The sequence below is a fragment of the Leucoraja erinacea genome, chromosome 19, assembly GCF_028641065.1.
Source record: "Leucoraja erinacea ecotype New England chromosome 19, Leri_hhj_1, whole genome shotgun sequence".
Taxonomy (NCBI): Eukaryota; Metazoa; Chordata; class Chondrichthyes; order Rajiformes; family Rajidae; genus Leucoraja; species Leucoraja erinaceus.
The window spans coordinates 15,758,401-15,780,477 of record NC_073395.1 but is presented as its reverse complement, the minus strand read 5'-3'; the positions used below and the strand labels follow the sequence as shown (position 1 = coordinate 15,780,477).

Genomic DNA, 22,077 nt, shown 5'->3' with positions numbered 1-22,077 from the left:
AATTGGAATGGTTTTTCCCCCAGACCATCCTGCTTCCTTGAGGATTTGGTCCATTGGTACATCCAACTGTATCGCTGCCGTTGTAGCTGCAGCCCTGGTGGAATGAGATTTTAAAATATTATTATCCACCCCAGCCTGTGTTAGCACCTGTTTCAGCCATCTTGAGATGGTCTGGACCGTCACTCTTTTGTGTGGTTGCTTGTGGCTGACCAAAAAATGCCTTCTCATTGCCTCTTAGGATTTTCGTTTTCTCCATGTATAACGACAGAGGTCTTACTATACACAGACGGTCATCTGTTGGGTATGACCTAAATTGTATATTGAGGCCTGCTGATCCCTGTCTGTTCTGCTTTACTAACTCATAGATATGAAACGTAATATTTTCTGTTGAGGAAGTCATGTTGTCCAGTCTTAGTTTATGCAGTGACTGTACCCTCTGTGCCGTGACCAATGCCATTAGCATGACTGTTTTTAATGTCAGTCTGTGTAGGGACAGAGCTGTTGCTGGATACCAATTTCTGAGCATCTTCAGGACAATACTTACATCCCATATTTGGGAGTACCTGGTTCTTGGGGGATTAGTATTAAAAATTCCCCTCATAAGTTTTGTTACCAGTGGGTGAGTCCCAACAGTGTAACGCTCTGTCCCCTGCCATAGGTAAGTCGATAGGGCACTTCTGGCGCAGTTGATGGCACTGTAACTGAGCCCCTCATCATAGTGGAGGCCTGCCAGATATTCCAGAACAGACGGGATGTTCATGTCTCTGTAGGTGATGTTGTTTTTATGGCAGTACATCTCCCACTTCCTGATATAGACCAGATACTGTTTTTTGGTTGACTGTCTTTGGGCCGCCGAGATCATGTTCACTGTTCGGTCCGTCAGTCCCAGTTGTAGTAGAGGTGTTTTTAAACTCTACAAATTAATAAGTTCAAATGTTTATGGCATGGGTGGCTATCCCTTGGGATGTAGCAATAAATCTGGTCTATGTGGGTTGGTGATACATGGTTCTAATATAATGTTTAATACCACTGGGAACCATGGTTGAGTAGGCCAATCGGGTACTACCAAAATACCAGACGCAGAGTCTTGGTGTATTTTCCTTAATACCCGACTGATGAGGCAGAAAGGAAGGAATGCGTAAATAAACAATTTCCCCCAATGCAGTGAAAATGCATCTGTCGCCGCTGCCCCAGGGTCTGGTTCCCATGAAACATAATTTGATAACTGGTGGTTAAGTCTGGATGCGAATAGATCGATATCTGGTGTTCCATATTTTGCTGTAATATCAGCAAATACTTTTTTATTCAACATCCATTCGGTGTTTTCATTAAATTTGCGTGACCTGGTGTCTGCCACTAAATTTAGTCTTCCTGGTAGGTAAGTGGCTGATATCCAAATATCTATCTGGATACACCATTGCCAAATTGTATTAGCCAGATTGTCACATGATGTCGATTTGTTTCCACCCATGTGGTTAATGTATGCTACCACGGTGGTATTGTCTATCTGTAATCTAACATATTAGTGATATGACCCAGTACAATATGACTTTAGGCCATGGAATGCACCCAACATTTCCAGGTAGTTTATGCCCAGTGTGAGTAATAATGATGCCTCCTGAGCAATCCATCTACCTCCACAGCTGGTGATGGTATTAGTGGCTCCCCACCCAAGTGCACTGGCATCAGTTTGTAGTACCATGGAAGGGTTTCTGACAATGATTGGATTGGAACAAAGCCACATGTTATCTATCCACCATTTTAGTTACATTTTAGCTTTGATTGGTAGCTTCATAGGTCTGTCAAAGTGACCTGCATTAATTTAGAGTGCTTGTATTTTTGCTCTCTGTAAGTTTTGGTAATGTAGAGGTTCAAATTGTGTGGCTGCAAAGGCAGCCACCATTTTGCCAATTACTTTTGCTACCAATCTGATGGATGGTTTGCTGATGTCAATGAGGTTATTGCAAGCCTCTATTAAATCTCTAGCCTTTCCCTTGGGCAGAGTCACCGACATGTGAACTGAGTCAACGGTGAACCCCAAATAGTCCACAGTAGTGGAAGGCATTAGTTTAGATTTAACTGGATGGATAATAAATCCTAGTTTTTCAAATAACTGTTTTGTGGCTGTTACAGTTTGTTTGGCCAATTCCAAAGTTTTGCCCACAATGAGTATGTCATCTAAATATGCCATGACCATGTGTTTACGTTTCCGTAGAAACGCTAGGCTGATTTCAAAATTTTTGTGAACAGCCTGGGGCTGATGATAACCCATTTGGCAGTGCTTTATACTGCCAGTGTTGTCCCATCCAGTTGAATTTTAAGTAACATCTGTGGTCACCTCGTATAGGCACTGAATAGTAAGCATCTTTTAAATCGATGCTGGCCATGAAGTAACCTTTGGAAATTAATTGTTTAGCAGTAACAAAGGTTTCCATTTTGAAGTGAATATATTGTACAAATGTATTCAATTTTGTCAGATCTATGATGATGCGACAACCACCATCTTTTTTGTTTTTGGTAAATATATTGGACACGAATTCTAATGGTTCGTGTTGAGTTTTCTCAATTACACCTTTTACGTAAAGCCGCTCCAGTTCAGCTTGCGCTTTTGATTTTTCTTTATCAGAAAGCACGAACATTCGGTTCGGTATATGTTGAACTGGAGGGCTGTACTTGTGTATAAACTCTATTGTATATCCCTGGATACTGCTTAAGATGTAAGTATCGGTTGTTAACATGCTCCATGCATTCAGAAAAGAGTGTAATCTCCCCCCAACCTCCATGCTCCCTGTATTTTGTAGGGAACCAGACCCACCTACCTCCATAGTTACCAGTGGCAGGTTTACTTCTTTTTGTAGGTTCTTCACTGCTGTTGTTGCGCTGGTGTCTGGACTTTCGGTTTGGTTGGCGTTGGAGGTCCCCGCATCTTCCAAGAAGGCCGGCCTGGGCCATGGCCTAAAAAAGACTCATGTTTTGAGTACCGGGCCTTCGAGCTTTCACCAGTTCTGCTGCTGGGTGCGTAGGGGTGCTGTCTTTGGCTGTAGTGGGTTTTTGTTGGAGTCCCTTTTATTAGTCCAGTAGGTTCTCTCGTTCCTGCATCCCTTGCACACTTGTCTTTCCTTCTGCGGACCCCTCTTCCAGGTCAGCCCAGAACTGACCCGCAGTGCTCCCCTCTGTTGAGGTAGAAGCACTGTGCAGCCCTTCAAGAGGTACTGCTGTGGGTTTATCATAGGGCCCACAGTGACCCGACTCCATCTCCCGGAGTCTGTCACGTTGGAGCAAATGCTCCATACACCGCTCCAGCGCTCTCGGTCGCTGGCCTCCCGTGGTTGTTCAAAGTCCCCACCTGGATTTAATTACATTTCCAAGCCCCGCCCCTCCCGCCATGGAGGTGGCCTCGCTGTTATTTTCAACCAGAATTTTCGTATCACTGAACTCACCTTCCCCCCAGTAGCATCATTTGAATTCCTCGCCTTCAAAGCCCTTTCCTCCATGACAGTCATCCTCATTTACCGGCCACCTAAACCAAACCCCTCCTTCCTATCTGACTTCACTGAACTCCTCACACTTGCCTCATCCCTCTCCCCACGTCTGCTGCTACTTGGTGACTTAAATATTCACATGGACTCCCCCACCTGCAAGCTCGCATCTGAATTCGCCTTTTTACTGGACAACTTCTCTCTCACTCAGCACGTCACCTTTCCCACCCATGACAAAGGTCACATCCTTGACCTGGTCTGCTCCACAAATCAACCGGTACTCGACCTCCATCCTTGCCTCTTCCCCCTCTCTGATCATAAGCTTATACGGTTCACCATCCCTTCTCTGACACCTCGTCCCCGCTTCCTCCGAGAAATCGTCTTCCGTAATCTAAAATCCATTGATCCCCACCATCTCTCTGACCTGATCTCCACCACTCTCCCCCTGGACTCAACCCCTATCTCACCTGATGATCTCACAAACCATCTCAACTCCACCTTGTCTACCTCCCTCAACACTCTGGCCCCCCTCAAACCAAGAACCGTAACTTTCAACACATCTTCACCCTGGTACACATCTGCACTTCGTAAACTGAAACAGACTGGTCGCCAACTCGAACGACTTACAAATAAATCATCTCTCACAGTCCACCTTGAAGCTTACAAACTCCACCTCACTGACTACAAAGATGCTCTCATTGCTGCAAAATCTGCCTACCTCTCCTCCATATTCACCGATCCCTGCCTAAACCACAGAACCCTCTTCTCCACAGTGGGCAACCTCCTCAAGCCTCAAGCCAACACTCTCCCTACCTCTACTCTGGATCTCTGCAACTCATTCCTCCACTTTTTCGCTGATAAAATCAGCACCATCTATCAATCTTTATCCCCTGTACCCGACTCCCCAGCATCTACTCCACCACCTACCAAGGCCCCTCCTTTCAACATCTCCACTGACCTCCTTACCCCTCCTCCACACTGCTTCCTCTCCCAGTTTGACCTGGTCACCCCTACTGAAATCTCCAAACTCATCAGCTCTTCCAAACCCACTACCTGCTCCCTCGACCCTCTCCCCACTACCCTGCTGAAGTCCTGCCTCCCCGTTCTCTGCCCCTACCTCACTAATCTCTTCAACTCCTCATTGTCCCAAGGAATTGTCCCCTCCACTTTCAAAACTGCTGCTGTTACACCAATCTTAAAGAAACCTGGTCTTGATCCCTCCTCTCTCATTAACTACCGCCCAATCTCAAACCTCCCCTTTCTTTCAAAAACCCTGGAGCGTAACTTTGCGTCGCAACTTCATTCCCACCTCCTTGCTTATAACCTACTTGAACCCCTCCAATCTGGCTTTCGCCCCCTCCATAGCACAGAAACTGCTCTCCTCAAAGTCCTCAACGATCTCCTCACCTCTGCTGACACTGGTTCCCTCAACATCCTCATCCTCCTCGACCTGAGCGCAGCCTTCGATACAGTGAACCATAACATCCTGCTCACCAGACTCAAAGACCCCGGCATTGAAGGCTCTGCACTCAGCTGGCTCCGCTCCTACCTTTCCAACAGATACCACTTCATCTCTCTCCACAACCACACCTCTGCTACAGCCACAGTCACTCAAGGCATTCCGCAAGGCTCAGTACTCGGCCCCCTCCTCTTCATCATCTACATCCTCCCCCTTGGTCAGATACTCTGCCACTTCAATCTGGACTTCCACTGTTACGCTGATGACATCCAGATCTACCTTGGCACCAAATCCCCCCCCTCTCCCATATCAACTCCTGTTTGTCAGCTATAAAAACCCGGATGCAACATAATTTCCTCAAACTCAACAGCGATAAGACAGAATTCCTCCTCATAGGCTCCAAAGCCACACTCAGCAAAATCAATAACCCCACTCTCACCATCGACAGCACCACTGTCTCCCCATCTCCCCAGGCCCACAACCTTGGCGTGATCTTTGATTCCACCCTCTCCCTTGAGCCTCACATCCGCCTTGTCATTAAAACCTCCTTCTTTCATCTCCGCAACATCGCCAAACTCAGACCCTCTCTCACACCGCCCACTGCTGAAAGACTCATCCATGCCTTCATCTCCTCCCGACTGGACTATTGCAACTCACTTCTCCTTGGCATCAGCTCCACCTACATCAACCGACTCCAACTGGTCCAGAACGCAGCCGCCCGACTCATCACCCATACCAAATCCTGGCATCACATCACGCCAGTCCTCAAACAACTTCACTGGCTTCCCATCTCCCACCGGATTACCTACAAAATCCTGATCCTCACCTACAAAGCCCTCCACCATCTGGCCCCCCCATATTTCACTGACCTCCTCTCCCCCTACCAACCCTCACGGTCCCTCAGATCCACATCAGCTGGTCTCCTCTCCATCCACAAGTCCAACCTCCGCAGTTTTGGGGACAGAGCCTCCTCCAGGGCAGCTCCCAGGCTCTGGAATTCCCTCCCCCAACTGATCCGCAATTCCGTGTCCCTCACCATCTTCCAGTCCCGCCTCAAGACCCATCTCTTCACCTCTGCCTATCCTTAGCCACACGTGCCGTCCCTTTTCATCTGTGTATTAATTGCCTCATACTGTGTTTTGTATTGAATTCTGTATTTACTTTGTGTACTAGTCATGTCTCTACTATTTATTTCATTCCCCTTACATGTTTTTCCTCTACCTGCTAAATTTTTGTAAGGCGTCCTTGAGACTCTTGAAAGGCACCCATAAATAAAATTTATTATTATTATTAAAGTCGGACTCCTCTGAGTCCATGACCTTGTTTGTTTTTGTGGCTAGCCTTACCGCCCAGCCGCGTGGATCTGGCCAGTGCGGAGGCGACATCGGGCACAGCTGATCCCACTATCAGTGATCTGAGTGCCGCTGGCTGCTGCTGGCTGCCCGCTGCTCCGCGGTCCTCCCTCACCAGCTTTGTCGCAGACCTTGTCTTCTCCACCTGTAATCAGCATGGGAAAACACAAAAAGACCGCAGTTCTTACCTGCAGGTCCTGGTTTAAATTGTCGCTACGGGGGAACGTCGTTCCACCCCGCCTCCTGCCGTTATCGACTTGTCAAAAGTCGACGGCCCCATTCTGAATAGTCTCCCGCCCGGCCGTGATGTTCTGGCCGGCGCGAGATCAGAAATCGGCACAGCTGATCCCTTGTGCCTTCAGATGCTGCTGGCTCCCGCAACTTCGCGGTCCTCCCCAGCCAGCTTCACTCGCAGCACTTGTGGACACTATTTTGTCCAGCTTCCCCCCCTGTGTAAAACAACGCGGGGACAAACACTACCGCAGAGTAAATCACTTACCTGCAGGTCGCGGTTTCAAACTTACCGTTGCGTGGGAATGCTCCACCCCGCCTGTCGTTTCGCAAGCATGAAAGCGATATGACACGCATGCGTCGTGGCGGGCTTCTTCACGTAGTCACTCACGTGACTCCGAAGTAAAATCAGTCTGAAGAAGGGTCTCGACCCGAAATGTCACCCATTCCTTCTCTTCAGAGATGCTGCTTGTCCCGCTGAGTTACTCCAGCATTTTGTGTCTATCTTCGATTTCAACAAGCTTCTGCAGTTCTTTCCTATGCCCCAAAGCTATACCAGATCAGTAGATGGGGAATGAGGTAGTAATGGATGAACACAGACAGGCATGGATCCACAAATATTGTACTCCATCATATAATAATAAACAAATAATTTTATGTCATGGTCATTACTAAATAATAATTAAAAATGGGAGATATTGGAAATTTGTAATAAACACACAAAATGCTAGAATCAACAGCAGATCAGACACATCAATGTAAAGAGAAACAAAGGTAACACCATGTTGAAGACCATTTGTCAGAACAGGAAAAGAAACAAAAGAATATAGTATTATGTTAGAGAGAGCGAGGTATGGATAGGATAAAGGGAATCTTTCGAGTAACCTGAAGCTTTACATTAACCCGCTTAGCATGATTGCTGTAGGAAAAAGCTGTAAACAAAATCACTCAGTTGATGGGCTAGGAGGGTTAGTTAAAAAGAACACTGAACAAAGTAACATGCCAGCTATGAAATGATGGAAGCTAGAAACAGAGAACTCAAACAAAGGAACATAAGAGATGCAAAATGCTGAGGTGAAGGACATGATCAGGAGGTCAGGCTGTACTAGATACAGAAAAAACGAGTCAATATCACAGATGGACTGACCAGTTCTGCTAAAGTAATGGAAAGTGTCCTACCTGAAGTAGAATTTAATATGGAGTTTAGAAACCTACAGCCTGCCCAGATGGTGCTGTTCCTCAAGCATAGGAAGCCACCGACCAATAGGTCAGAGTGGAAATGAGAAGGAGAATTAAAGTGGCAGACAAGAAGCTCAGAATTATCCCTGAATGAACTGAATGCTGGTGCTCTTTATAACGTGCTCACCCAATCTGTGTTTGGTTTCTCCATTGCTGAGACCACCACATCATGAACAGCAGTACACTAGATCAGAAGAAGTGCAAGAAACTGCTTCGCCTGGAAGAACTGTTTGGTTTGCTGGATGATAATTGGGGAAACTGCTCTTTGAGAAGGTTGGTGTGTGGGAAGAGGAAGATCATATAAACTCTAACCTAGCTATGTCCAGTACGAGAGGCGTTGAGAACAGATAAATTGACATCTGACACTGTATACTAATATTGAAATTCACCACAGAATTTGCTAGATTGAGTAAAAGGACAGTGATAGACCATTCACTCAAATATGGCATAAAATCATGGACTGCTGAGTGCAGTGATCCCTGTCGAAATGTATGCTTCTGAGATCAGACTTAACCACAGAAGTCACCTAAAGGCACTGGAAAAACACAACCCTACTGTCTCCGCAAGGATAAGCATTTCAACATAGCATCTTCTTCCAGGTCAATATCTCCAGCACTAAGGCCCTACTTTCAGCAGCTACAATGGGCAGACCGCATCATTCCTGATACCAGAATCCCAAAACAGACACTCTATTTTGCGCTCTGCTGTGGGAGAATGCCAGATGAACAAGGAAAACAATTGGAGAATTTTCACAAAGCTTCCTCAGACATTCAACATTCCCCAACAACCCTTTGAACTTCTGATCAATGACTGCTCAAATTGGGATGGTACTGAGAATCACAAGGCAGTGCAACAGGAGCACAAAGAAGCTAGCATATATACGTGAAAAATATCCACCCATCTCCGACACCATCTGTGAGAAAAGGCCTGCAGCCCTCACATAGGGATCAATAACCACCTCAGATCAGACAAAAATCAGAGCAGAAATAATCCAGCGAATGAGCCACCTGTAAGATGCCAACAGATACAATAATACACTTGTACAACAGTAATTTATTTCCATAGCCTATAAGAAAATCACAGTAGCCCGTCAATACTGTTTTCCCAGTGTCCTGCAACAAATGCACAATCATGCAAGTTTCCTAATGTACAGTGACAGTTATAATGCAAATAATAGCAAATCCTAAAATTGCCCAGCTGTGCTGTCATTGATCCAACTCGGTAATATACAGTGACAATACTATACTGATCAATATTGTGCCTCTGTTATGCAGAGAGTGATTTGTCCCCATGACTGAGATGCCCCTGCTTTAAATAATGATAGAACACAGAGCTGGAATAACTTAGCAGGGCACACAGCATCCCTGGAGAACATGGATAGGTGACATTTCAGGTTGAGACACTTCTTCAAACAAAGTTCTGTATCCAATAGCACCATACCAGTGCTAAACACTAGCAATTCTGCATTTGCCAATCAGGAACTCAGCATGATACAATGAATGACATTCAAACACAAGTGCTACCCCCCAGTACGTATTATACAACAGTCCGATCTCAAACACTACAGGACTCCCTATGCTGCACACTGAGAGACATGTAGCCATCAGCACCATACCCTAAGGTTATACAGCGACAGACCAATGTTTCAAAATGATGTTCCCCTCTATTACACATCAAGATGTCCACCAGGTGAGATTTCAGGTCAGGACCCTTCTTCAGACTAATGTAATTATCCCGACCCAAAACATCACCTATTCATGATCTCCAGAGATGCTGCCTGACCCACTGAGTTACTGCAGCACTTTGGGTCATTTTATTTTAAACCACCTTCTGTAGTTCCTTGTTTCTGCCCTTAAGATGTCCACTATTATTGTCTCCAAGGTGACTATCAGCACCTCTGAACAGTCTTTCTATCGCTGTAATGGAAATGAGTTTTTTACTCTAATGTTACATTGGCCAATCCCTATTAATCTGTACAGTACCCTTAAGTTATATGCTGACATACGTGGATCCACCACTCCTGTTCCCAAATTTCATGCAAGTATACCCGAGTCCACTGGTCCTGTCTCTCAGCACTATACTATGACAAACCTACATACATCAGTACTACACCCATGCTACACACAGAGGATCTGTACTTGCTAGTACAAAATAACACACTGTTATTGCTCCATACCTGAAATAAAGCCAGAAAAAGAGAGCGATATTAGGCACTCTGCATACAGAAAAAAGGTTGATGATTTGTCATCGGAACTGGATATAACAGGTTTTATTCAGGTAAACAGGAAGAACAGGAAAATAAAATGTTTGCATTAAGAGTGGGATGCAAGAGAGACGGGATAATAAAAAGGGACATGGGTTAAGGAACAATTGATTGGCTAAAAGAAAGTATAAATGACAATAACAAAATCAAACCAACAGCTGTCAATAGTTATGTTGCCAATATCAATAGCTGGCTTATAACAAAATTGTCAAACTCAATGTTCAGTCTGGAGGACCGTAAAGTGCACAGTGGAAAGCCCAGGTACTCCCTTACTTTTGCACTGACTTTCAATGGATCGACAAAAGAAGACAGAAGTGTGAGCTCAAAAGAGGAAGCAGCATTGAAGTTTCAGGGTACCAGAAGCTCATGGCTGTGACTGCAAACTGAACACAGGCAATTACTTACTCTTTGCTGCAGAAGAGATAGCACAGCGAGCAGCAATAAATAGATGAAAACTACTGTTTTGCCAATATGGATATAAGGGGGGGGGGTCAAAAAGGGGACACAAGATATCCTTGTCAGTTAGGTAAAGGAGAATCCTAAAACATTCTATAAAATATGAAGAGCAAATGGGTAATCAGCGAATGAATAGATACCCGTGAAGATCAGTATGGTCATCTATGCGTGGAACTAAGGGAGTTGGGTGAAGCGTTAAATTAACATACTCCACATTGGAAGATGTCGACGACTGCAGGGGTGGTGATGGAATGGAGAGCAGACAAAGTAACGGCCGACAGGAAGAAGTGGCAGCAGGCGAGACGGGAGGGAGCTCCACGGTGACCAAGTGCTGGTGGCTTGAAGAAAGACCTGACGGTAAGGGGCTACAACATGAGCCACAACAACAGCCACGTCAACTGGTCAAAGCGATAGCTGGTGATGAAGGCTCGCTGGTACAAATCAGTGCGGCCTCTGCACCTAGTTTTAGCGTGAAAACGACACAAAGTGCTGGAATAACTCAGCAGATTGAATCAGTTTGAAGAAGGTTCCCTACGTCACCTATCCATATTCTCCAGCGATGCTGCCTGGCCTGCTGAGCTACTCCAGCAATTTGTGTCCTTTTGTGGATTAACCATCATCTGCAGCACCTTGTTTCAACTTCATATAATGATGATAACTTACGCGGTTATAGCTGACAATTGGCAATAACGGACACCATTCCCCCACCATGGTAGGTTATAACAATGGCTTACTGTACTTTCATCAGGACTCCCCTCAACCTCCGATGCTCCAAGAAAACAATCCAAGTTTGTCCATCCTTTTTTCATAACGCCCTAATTCAGGTGACATTCCAATAAATCTCTTCTGCACCACCTCTAAAGCTTCCACATCCTTCCTATGATGGGGCAATCAAAACTTTACACAATACTCAAAATGTAGCCTAAACAAAGTCATATAAAGTTGCAACATGGCTTCCATGATTCTTACACTCAATGCCCTGACTGAAGGCAAGCATACCATACACCTCCTTCACCATCCCATCTATTTGGGCTGCTACTTTCAAGGAGCTATGGACTTGAACCCAAAGATCTCTCAGTATGTCAATGCTGTTAAGTCTTGCCATCACTGTATACTTTCCCCTTACATTCGACTTCCCAACGTGCAATACCTCATTTCGGCCATTTCTGTAGCTGATCAATATCCCGCTGTATACTTCCACACTATCCACAATTCTACCAATTTTGGTGTCTTCTGCAACCAAACCTTGTATATTTACATCCAAGTCACTTGTATATCATAAACAACAGAGAACTCAGCACAGATCCTTGCAGAACTCCACTGGTTACAGGCCTCCAGCCTAAACCACACCCATCCACCACAAACCTGTCTTTTAAGATCAAGTCACCATGGATCCTATTCATCTTAATCGTCTGGATCAGCCTTCCATGAAGGACTTTATCAAATGCATGACTAAAATCTATGTAGGCAACAACCACCACCCTACCTTCATCAAACCACCTTTTTCACCTCCTCAAAAAACTCAGTCAGTTTCATAACGCTTAAAATGCCTTGGCAATGCCATGCAGAATGTCGCTAATTAGCCAATTCTCTTCCAAATGCAAGTACATCTTATCCCAAAGAATCCTCTCCAATAACTTCCCTACCACTCACTGGCCTATAAATTTCTGGGTTAAGATTGGAAGCTCGCTGATGTGGCTTTAAGTAAGTAAGTTTACTTTTCACAATGGCAGGCAGTAGTGACTAGTGGGGTACCACAAGGCTCAGTGCTGGGACTCCAGCTATTCACAATGTATATTAATGATTTGGACGAGGGAATTGAATGCAACATCTCCAAGTTTGCGCATGACACGAAACTGGGGGGCAGTGTTAGCTGTGAGGAGGATGCTCGGAGGCTGCAAGGTGATTTGGATAGGCTGGGTGAGTGGACAAATGCATGGCAGATGCAGTATAATGTGGATAAATGTGAGGTTATCCACTTTGGTGGCAAAAACAGGAAAGTAAACTATTATCTGAATGGTGGCCGATTAGGTAAAGGGGAGATGCAACGAGACTTGGATGTCATGGTACACCAGTCATTAAAAGTAGGCATGCAGGCGCAGCAGGCAGTGAAGAAAGCGAATGGTATGTTAGCATTCATAGCAAAAGGATTTGACTATAGAAGGGAGGTTCTACTGCAGTTGTACAGGGTCTTGGTGAGACCACACCTGGAGTATTGCATACAGTTTTGGTCTCCTAATCTGAGGAAAGACATTCTTGCCATAGAGGGAGTACAGAGAAGGTTCACCAGACTGATTCCTGGGATGTCAGGACTTGCATATGAAGAAAGACTGGATAGACTCGGCTTGTACTCGCAAGAATTTAGAAGATTGAGGGGGGATCTTATAGAAACTTACAAAATTCTTAAGGGGTTGGACAGACTATACGCAGGAAGATTGTTCCCGATGTTGGGGAAGTCCAGAACAAGGGGGTCACAGTTTTAGGATAAGGGGGAAATCTTTTAGGACCTAGATGAGGAAAACATTTTTTCACACAGAGAATGGTGAATCTCTAGAATTCCCTCCCGCAGAAAGTAGTTGAGGCCAGTTCATTGGCTACATTTAAGAGGGAGTTAGATGTGGCCCTTGTGGCTAAAGGGATCAAGGGGTATGGAGAGAAGGCAGGTACAGGATACTGAGTTGGATGATCAGCCATGATCATATTGAATGGCGGTGCAGGCTCGAAAGGCCGAATGGCCTATTCCTGCACCTATTTTCTATGTTTCTATGTTTATTGGCCAAGTATTCACATACAAGGAATTTGCCTTGGTGCTCCGCCCACTAGTAACAACATGACATACAGTGACAGTTATGAATGACTCAGAAAACACTAAACATTAATAATAATAAAACATTAATGATAAAACACTATTGATCAAGCATATGAATCAACAAAGTACCAGATCAAAGGGAGGCTACAGATTTTTGGCTGTTGAGTAGAGCAACTATCTGGATAAAAACTGTTTTTATGTCTTTTAAGAAGGACTTCAAGGACATTCCGGAGAACTACGGACTGATCAGCCTAATATCAGTGATGAGATAGTTACTGGATGGAATTCCCGGAGAAACAATGACGACAGGATCTGCATTTGGAAAAGCAAGACCCTATTATGGATAGTCAGATTGGCTTGATGCGTGGGAATGTGTATCCATGAATATGCCAGGGTTTATTGAAAAGATGACCAAGAGGATTGACGAGGGAACGTCAGTAAACGTTGCCAACATGGATTCAGCAAAGCCCTTGACAAAGTCCATGTAGGCATATCCAGAAGATCAGATCACATAGGATCCAAGGTGAAATAGTCAACTGCATATTAAATTGGCTTGGAGGAAGCTGTCAGAGGATGGCAATGGAGGCTTGTTTTTCAGATTGGAAGCCTGGAACCAATGGTGTCCCATATGGATCCTTGCTGGGTCTGAAGAAGGGTCTCGACCTGAAACGTCACCCATTCCTTCTCTCCAGAGATGCTGCCTGTCCCACTGAGTTACTCCAGCATTTTATGTCTACCTTTGATTTAAACCAGCATCTGAAGTTCTTTCTTACCTACCTTGCTGGGTTCACTGCTGTTTGTCATATGTCGATTTGAGAAGAGCTTCTACCCATCAACCACCAAATTCTTGAACCATCTTGCACAACCCCAACTACAAATCTACAGTGCCCCCCCATAATATTTGGGACAAAGACCCATCATTTATTTATTTGCCTCTGTACTCCACAATTTGATATTTGTAATAGAAAAAAAAAATCACATGTGGTTAAAGTGCACATTGTCAGATTTTAATAAGGACCATTTTTATATATTTTGGTTTCACCATGTAGCAATTACAGCAGTGTTTATACATAGTTCCCCCCATTTCAAGTCCAGGGCAGGCCACCAATTTTGGTATAATCTGTAAATTTACTAACAATGTTAATTACATTGTCATGCTAATCTTTAATGTAAACAAATACAGACATCAGTGTAGCCAGCAGTCCATTCAGAACAACAATCCTCCACAACCACCCTTTGATTCCTTGATCCGTCAATTTTGAATGTAATTGGCTATCTCACTTTGGATTTCATGTGCTCTAAGCTTCCAGACCAACCCACCATATGGGACCTTGTCATAGGTCCTACTGGTCCATATCAGTCTGTAACGTTATAAAACGCACCTATACTCACCAATAATGCACTATTGCATTATAAAACACCAGGGTTACAGCACAATGGTAAATGCATGAACTGATTAATATACATCCAACAGACCCATATATCTCTATACATTAAAACATACAAAAATCATGCAGTATACACCAGGTTAACTCAATTATATATGCAAACTCTGCACGGCTATACCACTATAAAACAGAAATGTTGGAAATACTCAACAGTTCATGTTGCATCTGTGAGAAGAAAATCTGAGCTAATGCTTCGTCAAAGACTCTTCATCAGAACCAGAGAATAATTAAGCTTGTTAAGCTGCAGGAAGGGTTAAAGAGGAATATGTCTTTGATAGGATAAAACCAGGGTCACCAACCGTTAGGTCAGAGTAGTAATGGGATGGAAAATGTCGTTGCATGGAAGAGTGCCGTAAGAAGGGAAGGGGTGTGATTGGTGGGAACAGAAGAGTGAATCAGGAGTTGTGGAGAGAATACCCTGTGAAATGTTTAAAGCGGAGGAGAGAAGATATATCTGGTGGTGGAATCACTTTGAAAGCTGTGGAAATTACAGGGGATCTGTTGAATAGAATCTGCTGGAGGATGGTTGTTTGGTGGAAAATGAGGACCACAGGGATGTAGTACCCAGCCGTATTCTAATTTAAATCATTGGACATATGGGGACAGTACCGACCAAAAATCTATGTGACATAAGTAGCAAATTTATAACTGTTACTACAATATTCTTGTGTTATAATCTCAGTGCCTTCTGAAGAAAGATTCTCAGTCTGCACTGTCTTTTGCATTTGCATTGATGGTGTCTGATCTGCTAGCAGTTCCATCATTTTCTTTTTCTCATTATATTGGCAAGCCTATACTTACGTACAGAATCCTTACCACGTAGCAAAGTATCCTTACCACTAAATACAGCGGCCCAGTATCTAACAGACTTTTACAAGCTATACTTTACATCACCAATATATAGAGCTACAATCCTATGAGAGCCTAACAGACTAGTACTAAGCACCACTGTCAAAAACACAAGTATACTTTTCCCCTGTGTTATTTTCCAATGTCCAACAGTGCAAGTTCCTCAATGCTGTATTCTTCTGACCAATTAGAAAGTGCAATTTTATACAATAGCTCAATTGCATGCTGGTACTACACCCCAATGTCATGTACCAACCTGCAAGTGTTGGTGATATAGCCCCCACCACCCCACCCCATATGTTATAGTGACAGCTCTACCTGGCCAAATACAGTACCTCAGTGTTACTCAGATCTGCATGCAGTAGTATATCACACGAGGTTTAAAGTAACAGCCCTGACCTTTATCCAGAATTTTGAGCTGGCAGAGGTACCTGCCAATATTGAAGTCCAAAGTTATACATAATCATCAATAACATATTCCATGACATAGTTACAGTCGTGCATCCCAAACAATAGAGCCAGTCTCTCTTGTCCATATAATAAAGCAAAAATATTATAGGCTCCAGCAGCATTCCCTGGCATTATACTGGCAGACCTCATGCATCAGCACCGTGTCACATTGTTTCATTACCCAGTTACTGTGGCAAATGCGTGCCCCTCGTACCGTAGGCCAGTATTTATAGACATTGACAGATTTGTACCACCCCCTCCCGCCCCCCCGGTGTTGTACACAGCTGTAACTGCTCTCCGTAATCGCTCGCCACGATCAGAAAGATGTGAAGTTGTGCTGGGCGTTTTGTTTTGAACTACACTCTTGGCACAGTTTTCCGCCCCTGGCTAACAACCCTCGCTGGCTCTGCGTCGCCAGGACAACCTGCCGCCAGATGTATCCGAGTTTGAAAGTCCCGCTGCCGGAGTTGACCGGGGACCGGGGAACGGGTGGCATTCCCTCAGCTGCTCGGTGACAGTGTGGGGCGGGGTGGAGAGCGGGTAGGGAGGCCGGGCTGCCCATCGCCCCCACGGCTGCGGGCTCCGCTCCCTGCCCCATGCCCGGGGTGCAGCCTCTCACTCGGGGGCCCGGTTTCCAAGGCCCGGGAACGAGCGGAGGCGCCGCTCGCCGAGCGCCGCGCTCCTCCCTCGAGGACCTGCACTCACCTCCTCCGAGGCGCTCAGAGCCTCCGCCTCGTCCCCCGCCGGATCCGTCAACTCCTCCGGCCCGTTCAGCGTCGGTGGATCGGGGCTGGCGGCCGCCATCTTACAGCGCAGACACAGGGCCGGACGTGACGTCAGGGCTGGCCGCCCGGTGACGTCATGTGGTCTCGGTGACGCGCCCGCTGGGAAAGGGAACCCTGCCAATCGTGGGATAGGGATAGCAGGGCAGTGAGCAAAGACGGGCTGAGTGGTCTTTCCAGGGAGGGAGGGAGAGAGGAAAGCGAGAGACAGCTGATTGCACAGGGAGGTGATTACAGAGGGAGATACAGGAGACAAAGATGTTGGCATGGGGAGAGGGAAGGGAGAGACAAGTGATTTCAGGGGGGGGGGAATAAAGGGGCAGATATTGCATGGGGAGAAATAAAGGAGATTGTAGGGGTGAGAGAGATAGAAGAGAGGTAGGTGGTTGCAGGGGAGAGAGGAGAGAATTTATTGCAAGGAAAGAGGGGAAGAAATAGGTGATTGCGGGGTGAAAGAAGAGTGGCAGGTGGTTATACAGGAGAGAAGAGGTTGCAGGGGAGAGGAGAAACAATTATAGGGAGAGAATGGGGACAGGTTACTGCAGGGGTAGAGATAGAGAGAAGGATAATTACACGGAGAGAGAGAGTTAGAGGAGAAAGGTGATTGCATGGGGAGAGAGACTAGTGATTGCATATATACAGAACCTTTTTTGTTAATAATTTTATTGTTCCGTTTTGAGATGACAATAAAACACTCTTAACATTACTCTTAAGAATTACAGAGAGGCGAGACTGGTAATTGCAAGTGGAAAGAGGGAGGGGAGAGACAGGTGATTGAGGGGGAGAGATATTGGAGAAACAGTTGATTGCAGGGGAAAATGAGAGGCACCAGTGGAGGGTGAGTGAGAGTAGACACGTTATTGAGGGAGGGAAAGAGAGCGAGACAGATGTGAGAGAGAGAGGACAGACAGTTATTGCAGGGGAATAATTAGAGGAGAGAGGTGATTACAGGGGGAATGGAGAGGGAAGAAAGACAAACTATTGTAGAGGAGAGAGGTGATTAAATGGGGTACAGAGAATGGGAGAGTAGAAACATGATTCCAGGGGAGAGAGTGAGGGGAGAGACAGGTGATTGCACAAGGAAAGATAGAAAGAGTGCAATTGCATGGAAATAGAGCAGAGAGAGACAGGTGATACTGGGGGCATAAAGGAGAGAAAGGTAATTGGAGGAAGAGAGAGACCGGTTATTGGAGAGAGAGGAGAAACAAGTCGCAGAGAGAGAGGAGAGAGGTTATTGCAGAGGAAGAGAGAGGGGTGATGCAGAGGTGGTGGAGAGAGATGGTAGATTGACAGGTTATCAAAGGGAGAGAAAGAATAGACAGAGTAATTGCAGGGGGGAGACAGTGCAGTGACAGGTAATTGCAGGAGAAGACATGGGATTGAGGCAGACAGATTACTGCAGGGGAAGAGATGGGAGTTACGGGAGATTGCAGAGTGGGGGAAGAGAGAGGGGCAGGTGATTGCACGGGGAGAGGAAGCAGAAAGAAAGCAGGGGTAGACTGAGTAAGCTGGAGGAAAGAATACTGATTGCATGGGGAGAGATGCAGGTGATTGCAAGGCGAGTGCGTGAGGAGAGACAGGTTGTTGCAGAGGGAGAGAGGAGAGATTAGCAATTGCAGGGAGAGACAGGAAAAAGACGTTAGGAGAACGGAAGGGAGAGTGAATTATAGGGGGGGGGACAGTGGTTATTGCAGGGATAGAAAAAAGATGACAGATGGAAAGAGATGGAGGAGAGGTTATTGAGGGGTGGATAGAGAGGAGGGGCAGTTAGAGAGGGAAGGAAAGATCGAAAAGAGGCAGGTTATTGCAAAGAAAGAGTGGTAAGGCAGGTGAGTGTGGGCAAAGTGAGGAGAGACAGGTTATTGCTCAGTAGATTACCGCAGGGAGAGAGAGACGGGGCAGAGAATTGTAGAGGGGAGAGCGTGGATATCCGTGTTTTTATAGAAGTGAAGAAGTGGGACAGTGTTGCAAGGGAAGAGAGAGGAGAGACAGGTAATTGCATGGGGGAGAGAAAGGAATGATGGTGACTGCCAGAAGAGAGAGACAGGAGAAACAGGATATAGCAGGAAGAGAAAGCGAGGGGATTGCTGGTGCAGAGAGATGGAAGACAGACAGGCTATTGCAGTGGGAGAGAGAGGAGACACAGACAGGTGATTGCAGAGGGAGAGAGAGGAGAGACAGCTTGTTGCAGAGGTCGGGGAGGTATTGCAAAGGGGGGTGAGTTGGGGGAGAGGTTATTGCGGAGTGAGAGAGAGTAGAAAGAGGTTATTTTAGAGGAGATGGGGAAGAGGAGGATGGGTTGATTGCAGGAGACGAGAGGGAGGAGTGTCAGATTATTGCAGAGAGAGATTTTTGCAGGTGCTCAGGAAGAAGCGAGAATGAAAATCATTGCTGGAAGATAGCATTGATTTTTTTTAACAGGATGAAAAGGCCATTCATTCCTAGTACTCGACAACCAGCATGTCTGGGTTTAAGAAAAAAATTGGCTGTATATAGTGGATGTACTGGTTGTCAAATTCCAAATTTCAATAGAATGATTCCCACGGATCTGAATACAATAAATGCAACCCCACTATTTGAGAAAGGAGGGAGCGAGAAAGGCGTCAAGTTCAGAACTTTATGCCTGAAATCAGGAGGAGGAAAGATCCAAAACACTATTATTCAGGATGCAGATAATTTAAAATTAATACAAGAATTCAGCAGAATCAACTTGGATTTATGATTGGGAAATCATGTTTGACAAATCTTTTAGAGATTTTTGAGGTTCTGATTGGCAGAATAGATTAAGGGGAACCAGCTGATGTGACATATTTGTATTTTAATACAGCATTGGACAATGTGTAATAAACAGGACGGATTGAGTATTGGCCTACAGCAGGAATCGGTGAATGGTCACAATCTTTTTCTAAGGCAAAGAGAGTGTAAAACTGGATGGCAGCGCCGGAGACCCAGGTTCGATCCTGACTACGGGTGCTGCCTGTACGGAGTTTGTACGTTCTCCCCGTGACCTGCATGGGTTTTCGCCAAGATTTTAGGTTTCCTCCCACACGTACAGGTCTTTAGGTAAATTGGCTTGGTAAATGCAAAAATTGCCCCCAGTGTGTGTAGGATAGTGTTAATATGCGGGGATCGTCGGTCGGCGCAGACCAGGTAGGCCAAAGGTCTGTTTCCGCGTGGTGGGAGATTGCAACCTTCACATGGTCCGCCCTGTTTCAACGAATGCAATCAACCTGGCGTGCACAATCAAATAGTCCTACAACTTTAGGCTGTGTACGCCATACGCAAGAAGAAGTCTAAACTAAACTAAACTAAACAGTTTACAATCTATATCAATCAGTCACAGTTATCCAGCAAAGAAATAGGTCCTATGGCCCATTCCGAACAATGTACCTACCTGAGCTAGACCCATATTCCCCCTAAACCTTTTCTACCTATCACCTCACCAAATGTCTTTTTAAACTTGTAATTGTACCCACCTCTACCACTTCCTCTGACATTTCTTCCGCAAACACACCACTCTCTGTGTGAGAAAGTTGCCCTTTAACTATTCATTAAATCTTTCCCCTCTCCTTAAACCTATGCCACCTAGTTTGACACTTTCCTCGCCTTGGTAAAACTGTACCTTCACCTGAGCTATGACCCCCTCAAGATTTTATTCCCCCTAATTGCGTACAGTTTTGGTCTCCAAATCCATTATTGCCACAGAGACGGTCACCAACTGATTCCTGTCAGGACTTTTATGAAGAAAGACTTGGATAGACTTGTTTATACTCTCTAGAATTTAGAAGATTGAGAGGGGATTTAGAAACTTACAAAATTCTTAAGGGGTTGGACAGGCTAGATGCAGGAAGATCCCGATGTTAGGGAAGTCCAGGAAAAAGCTTAAGGATAAAGGGGAAATCCTTTAAAAACTCGAGATGAAATTTTTCCACGCAGAGAGTGTTAAACGCTAACTCTCTGCCACCTTGAGGCCAGTTTTGGCATATTTAAGAGGGAGTCGATGTGGCCCTTGTGGCTAAAAGATCAGGGGGTGACCATTCACGGGATACCTTGGATGATCAGCCATGATCTTATGAATGGCGGTGCCCTCGAAGGGCCGAATGGCCGAATGGCCTACTCCTGCACCTAATTTCTATGTTTCTATATACCTCTACAAGGTCATCCCTCAGCTGCACTCCAGTGAAAAATGCCCCAGTCCATCTTATCTCTCCTTATAACCCAAGCCTTCCAACACAGGTACAATCCTTCCGAATCTTTTCAGCACCCTTTCTAACGTAATGAAATCATTCCTCGGGCTAGGTTGACTTTGATGGGGGTTCGTGACTTTGATGCACAAAGTGCACTACATCTTCGTTTGCTGACGATACTAAAGTGGATGGCAGTATGCAAGGTGGGGAGAATGCAGAATGGCTTCAGGGACAAAAATAGATAAGAGAATGGGTGATGTCTTGATTTGTTGAAAATAGTGTGGGAACAATGTGAGGTCATTCACTTTGGTAGAAAAGTGGAGTATTTTGTAACTGGTGAAAGTTTGAAAGGTGTTACTGTTCAGCGGGAACTAGATGTCCTTGTGTACAGATCACTGAAGGTGAACTTGCCGGTGCAGCAAGATATGCTGTTCAGCTGTAAAATCACATTCTGCACCTTGTTTCCTTTCTCTTTCAGCTTTGCCAGTCATGCTCATCAATCAGTCTGAAAAAGGGTCTCGACCCGAAACGTCACCCATTCCTTCTCTCCAGAGATGCTGCCTCACCCGCTGAGTTACTCCAGTATTTTTTGGCTTCCTTCGATTTAAACCAGCATCTGCAGTTCTTTCTTACACATACTCGTCAATGGTATGATTTGCTTGGATAGCATGCGAAACAAGGTTTTTCACTGTCTACATACACGTGACAATGAGAAACTAATGCCAATACTGAGAAGATAGAAACAAAATGCTGGATGGAACGAAAATGGAAGAATTCAGTGTTTATACCATTGGGTTGTAAGCTACCCAAACAGAAATATGAGTTGCTGTTCCTCCAGTTTGCATGTGGCCTCACTCTGGCAATGAGGGAGGAACCCTAATAATGATACCCCTTGGTACCTTGGTTCTCGACTACTAAAGCCAGATGTCATGGAGGGACAACATTACCCTTGATATTACTCCCCCATTCCTGGCCAAAGGATTATATAGAGGAATATTTGAGATATTAGGCAGACTGCATTACTACAGTCCATTCACCCCCGTGCTGCAGAAACCTCAACACACGTGGAGAGG

At 45.3% G+C, this 22,077-nt stretch overlaps 1 protein-coding gene across 1 annotated transcript in view; it reads right to left on the bottom strand.

Moving 5' to 3' along the window:
* Nucleotides 1-16,866, bottom strand: part of braf (B-Raf proto-oncogene, serine/threonine kinase) — an 81,762-nt gene extending 64,896 nt beyond the window's left edge. The window contains exon 1 of the mRNA XM_055650377.1: nucleotides 16,741-16,866. Within this exon, the coding sequence (XP_055506352.1) occupies nucleotides 16,741-16,839 (99 nt within the window). The 5' untranslated portion in view covers nucleotides 16,840-16,866. The remainder of the gene's footprint in view (nucleotides 1-16,740) is intronic.
* Nucleotides 16,867-22,077: the final 5,211 nt, after the last annotated feature.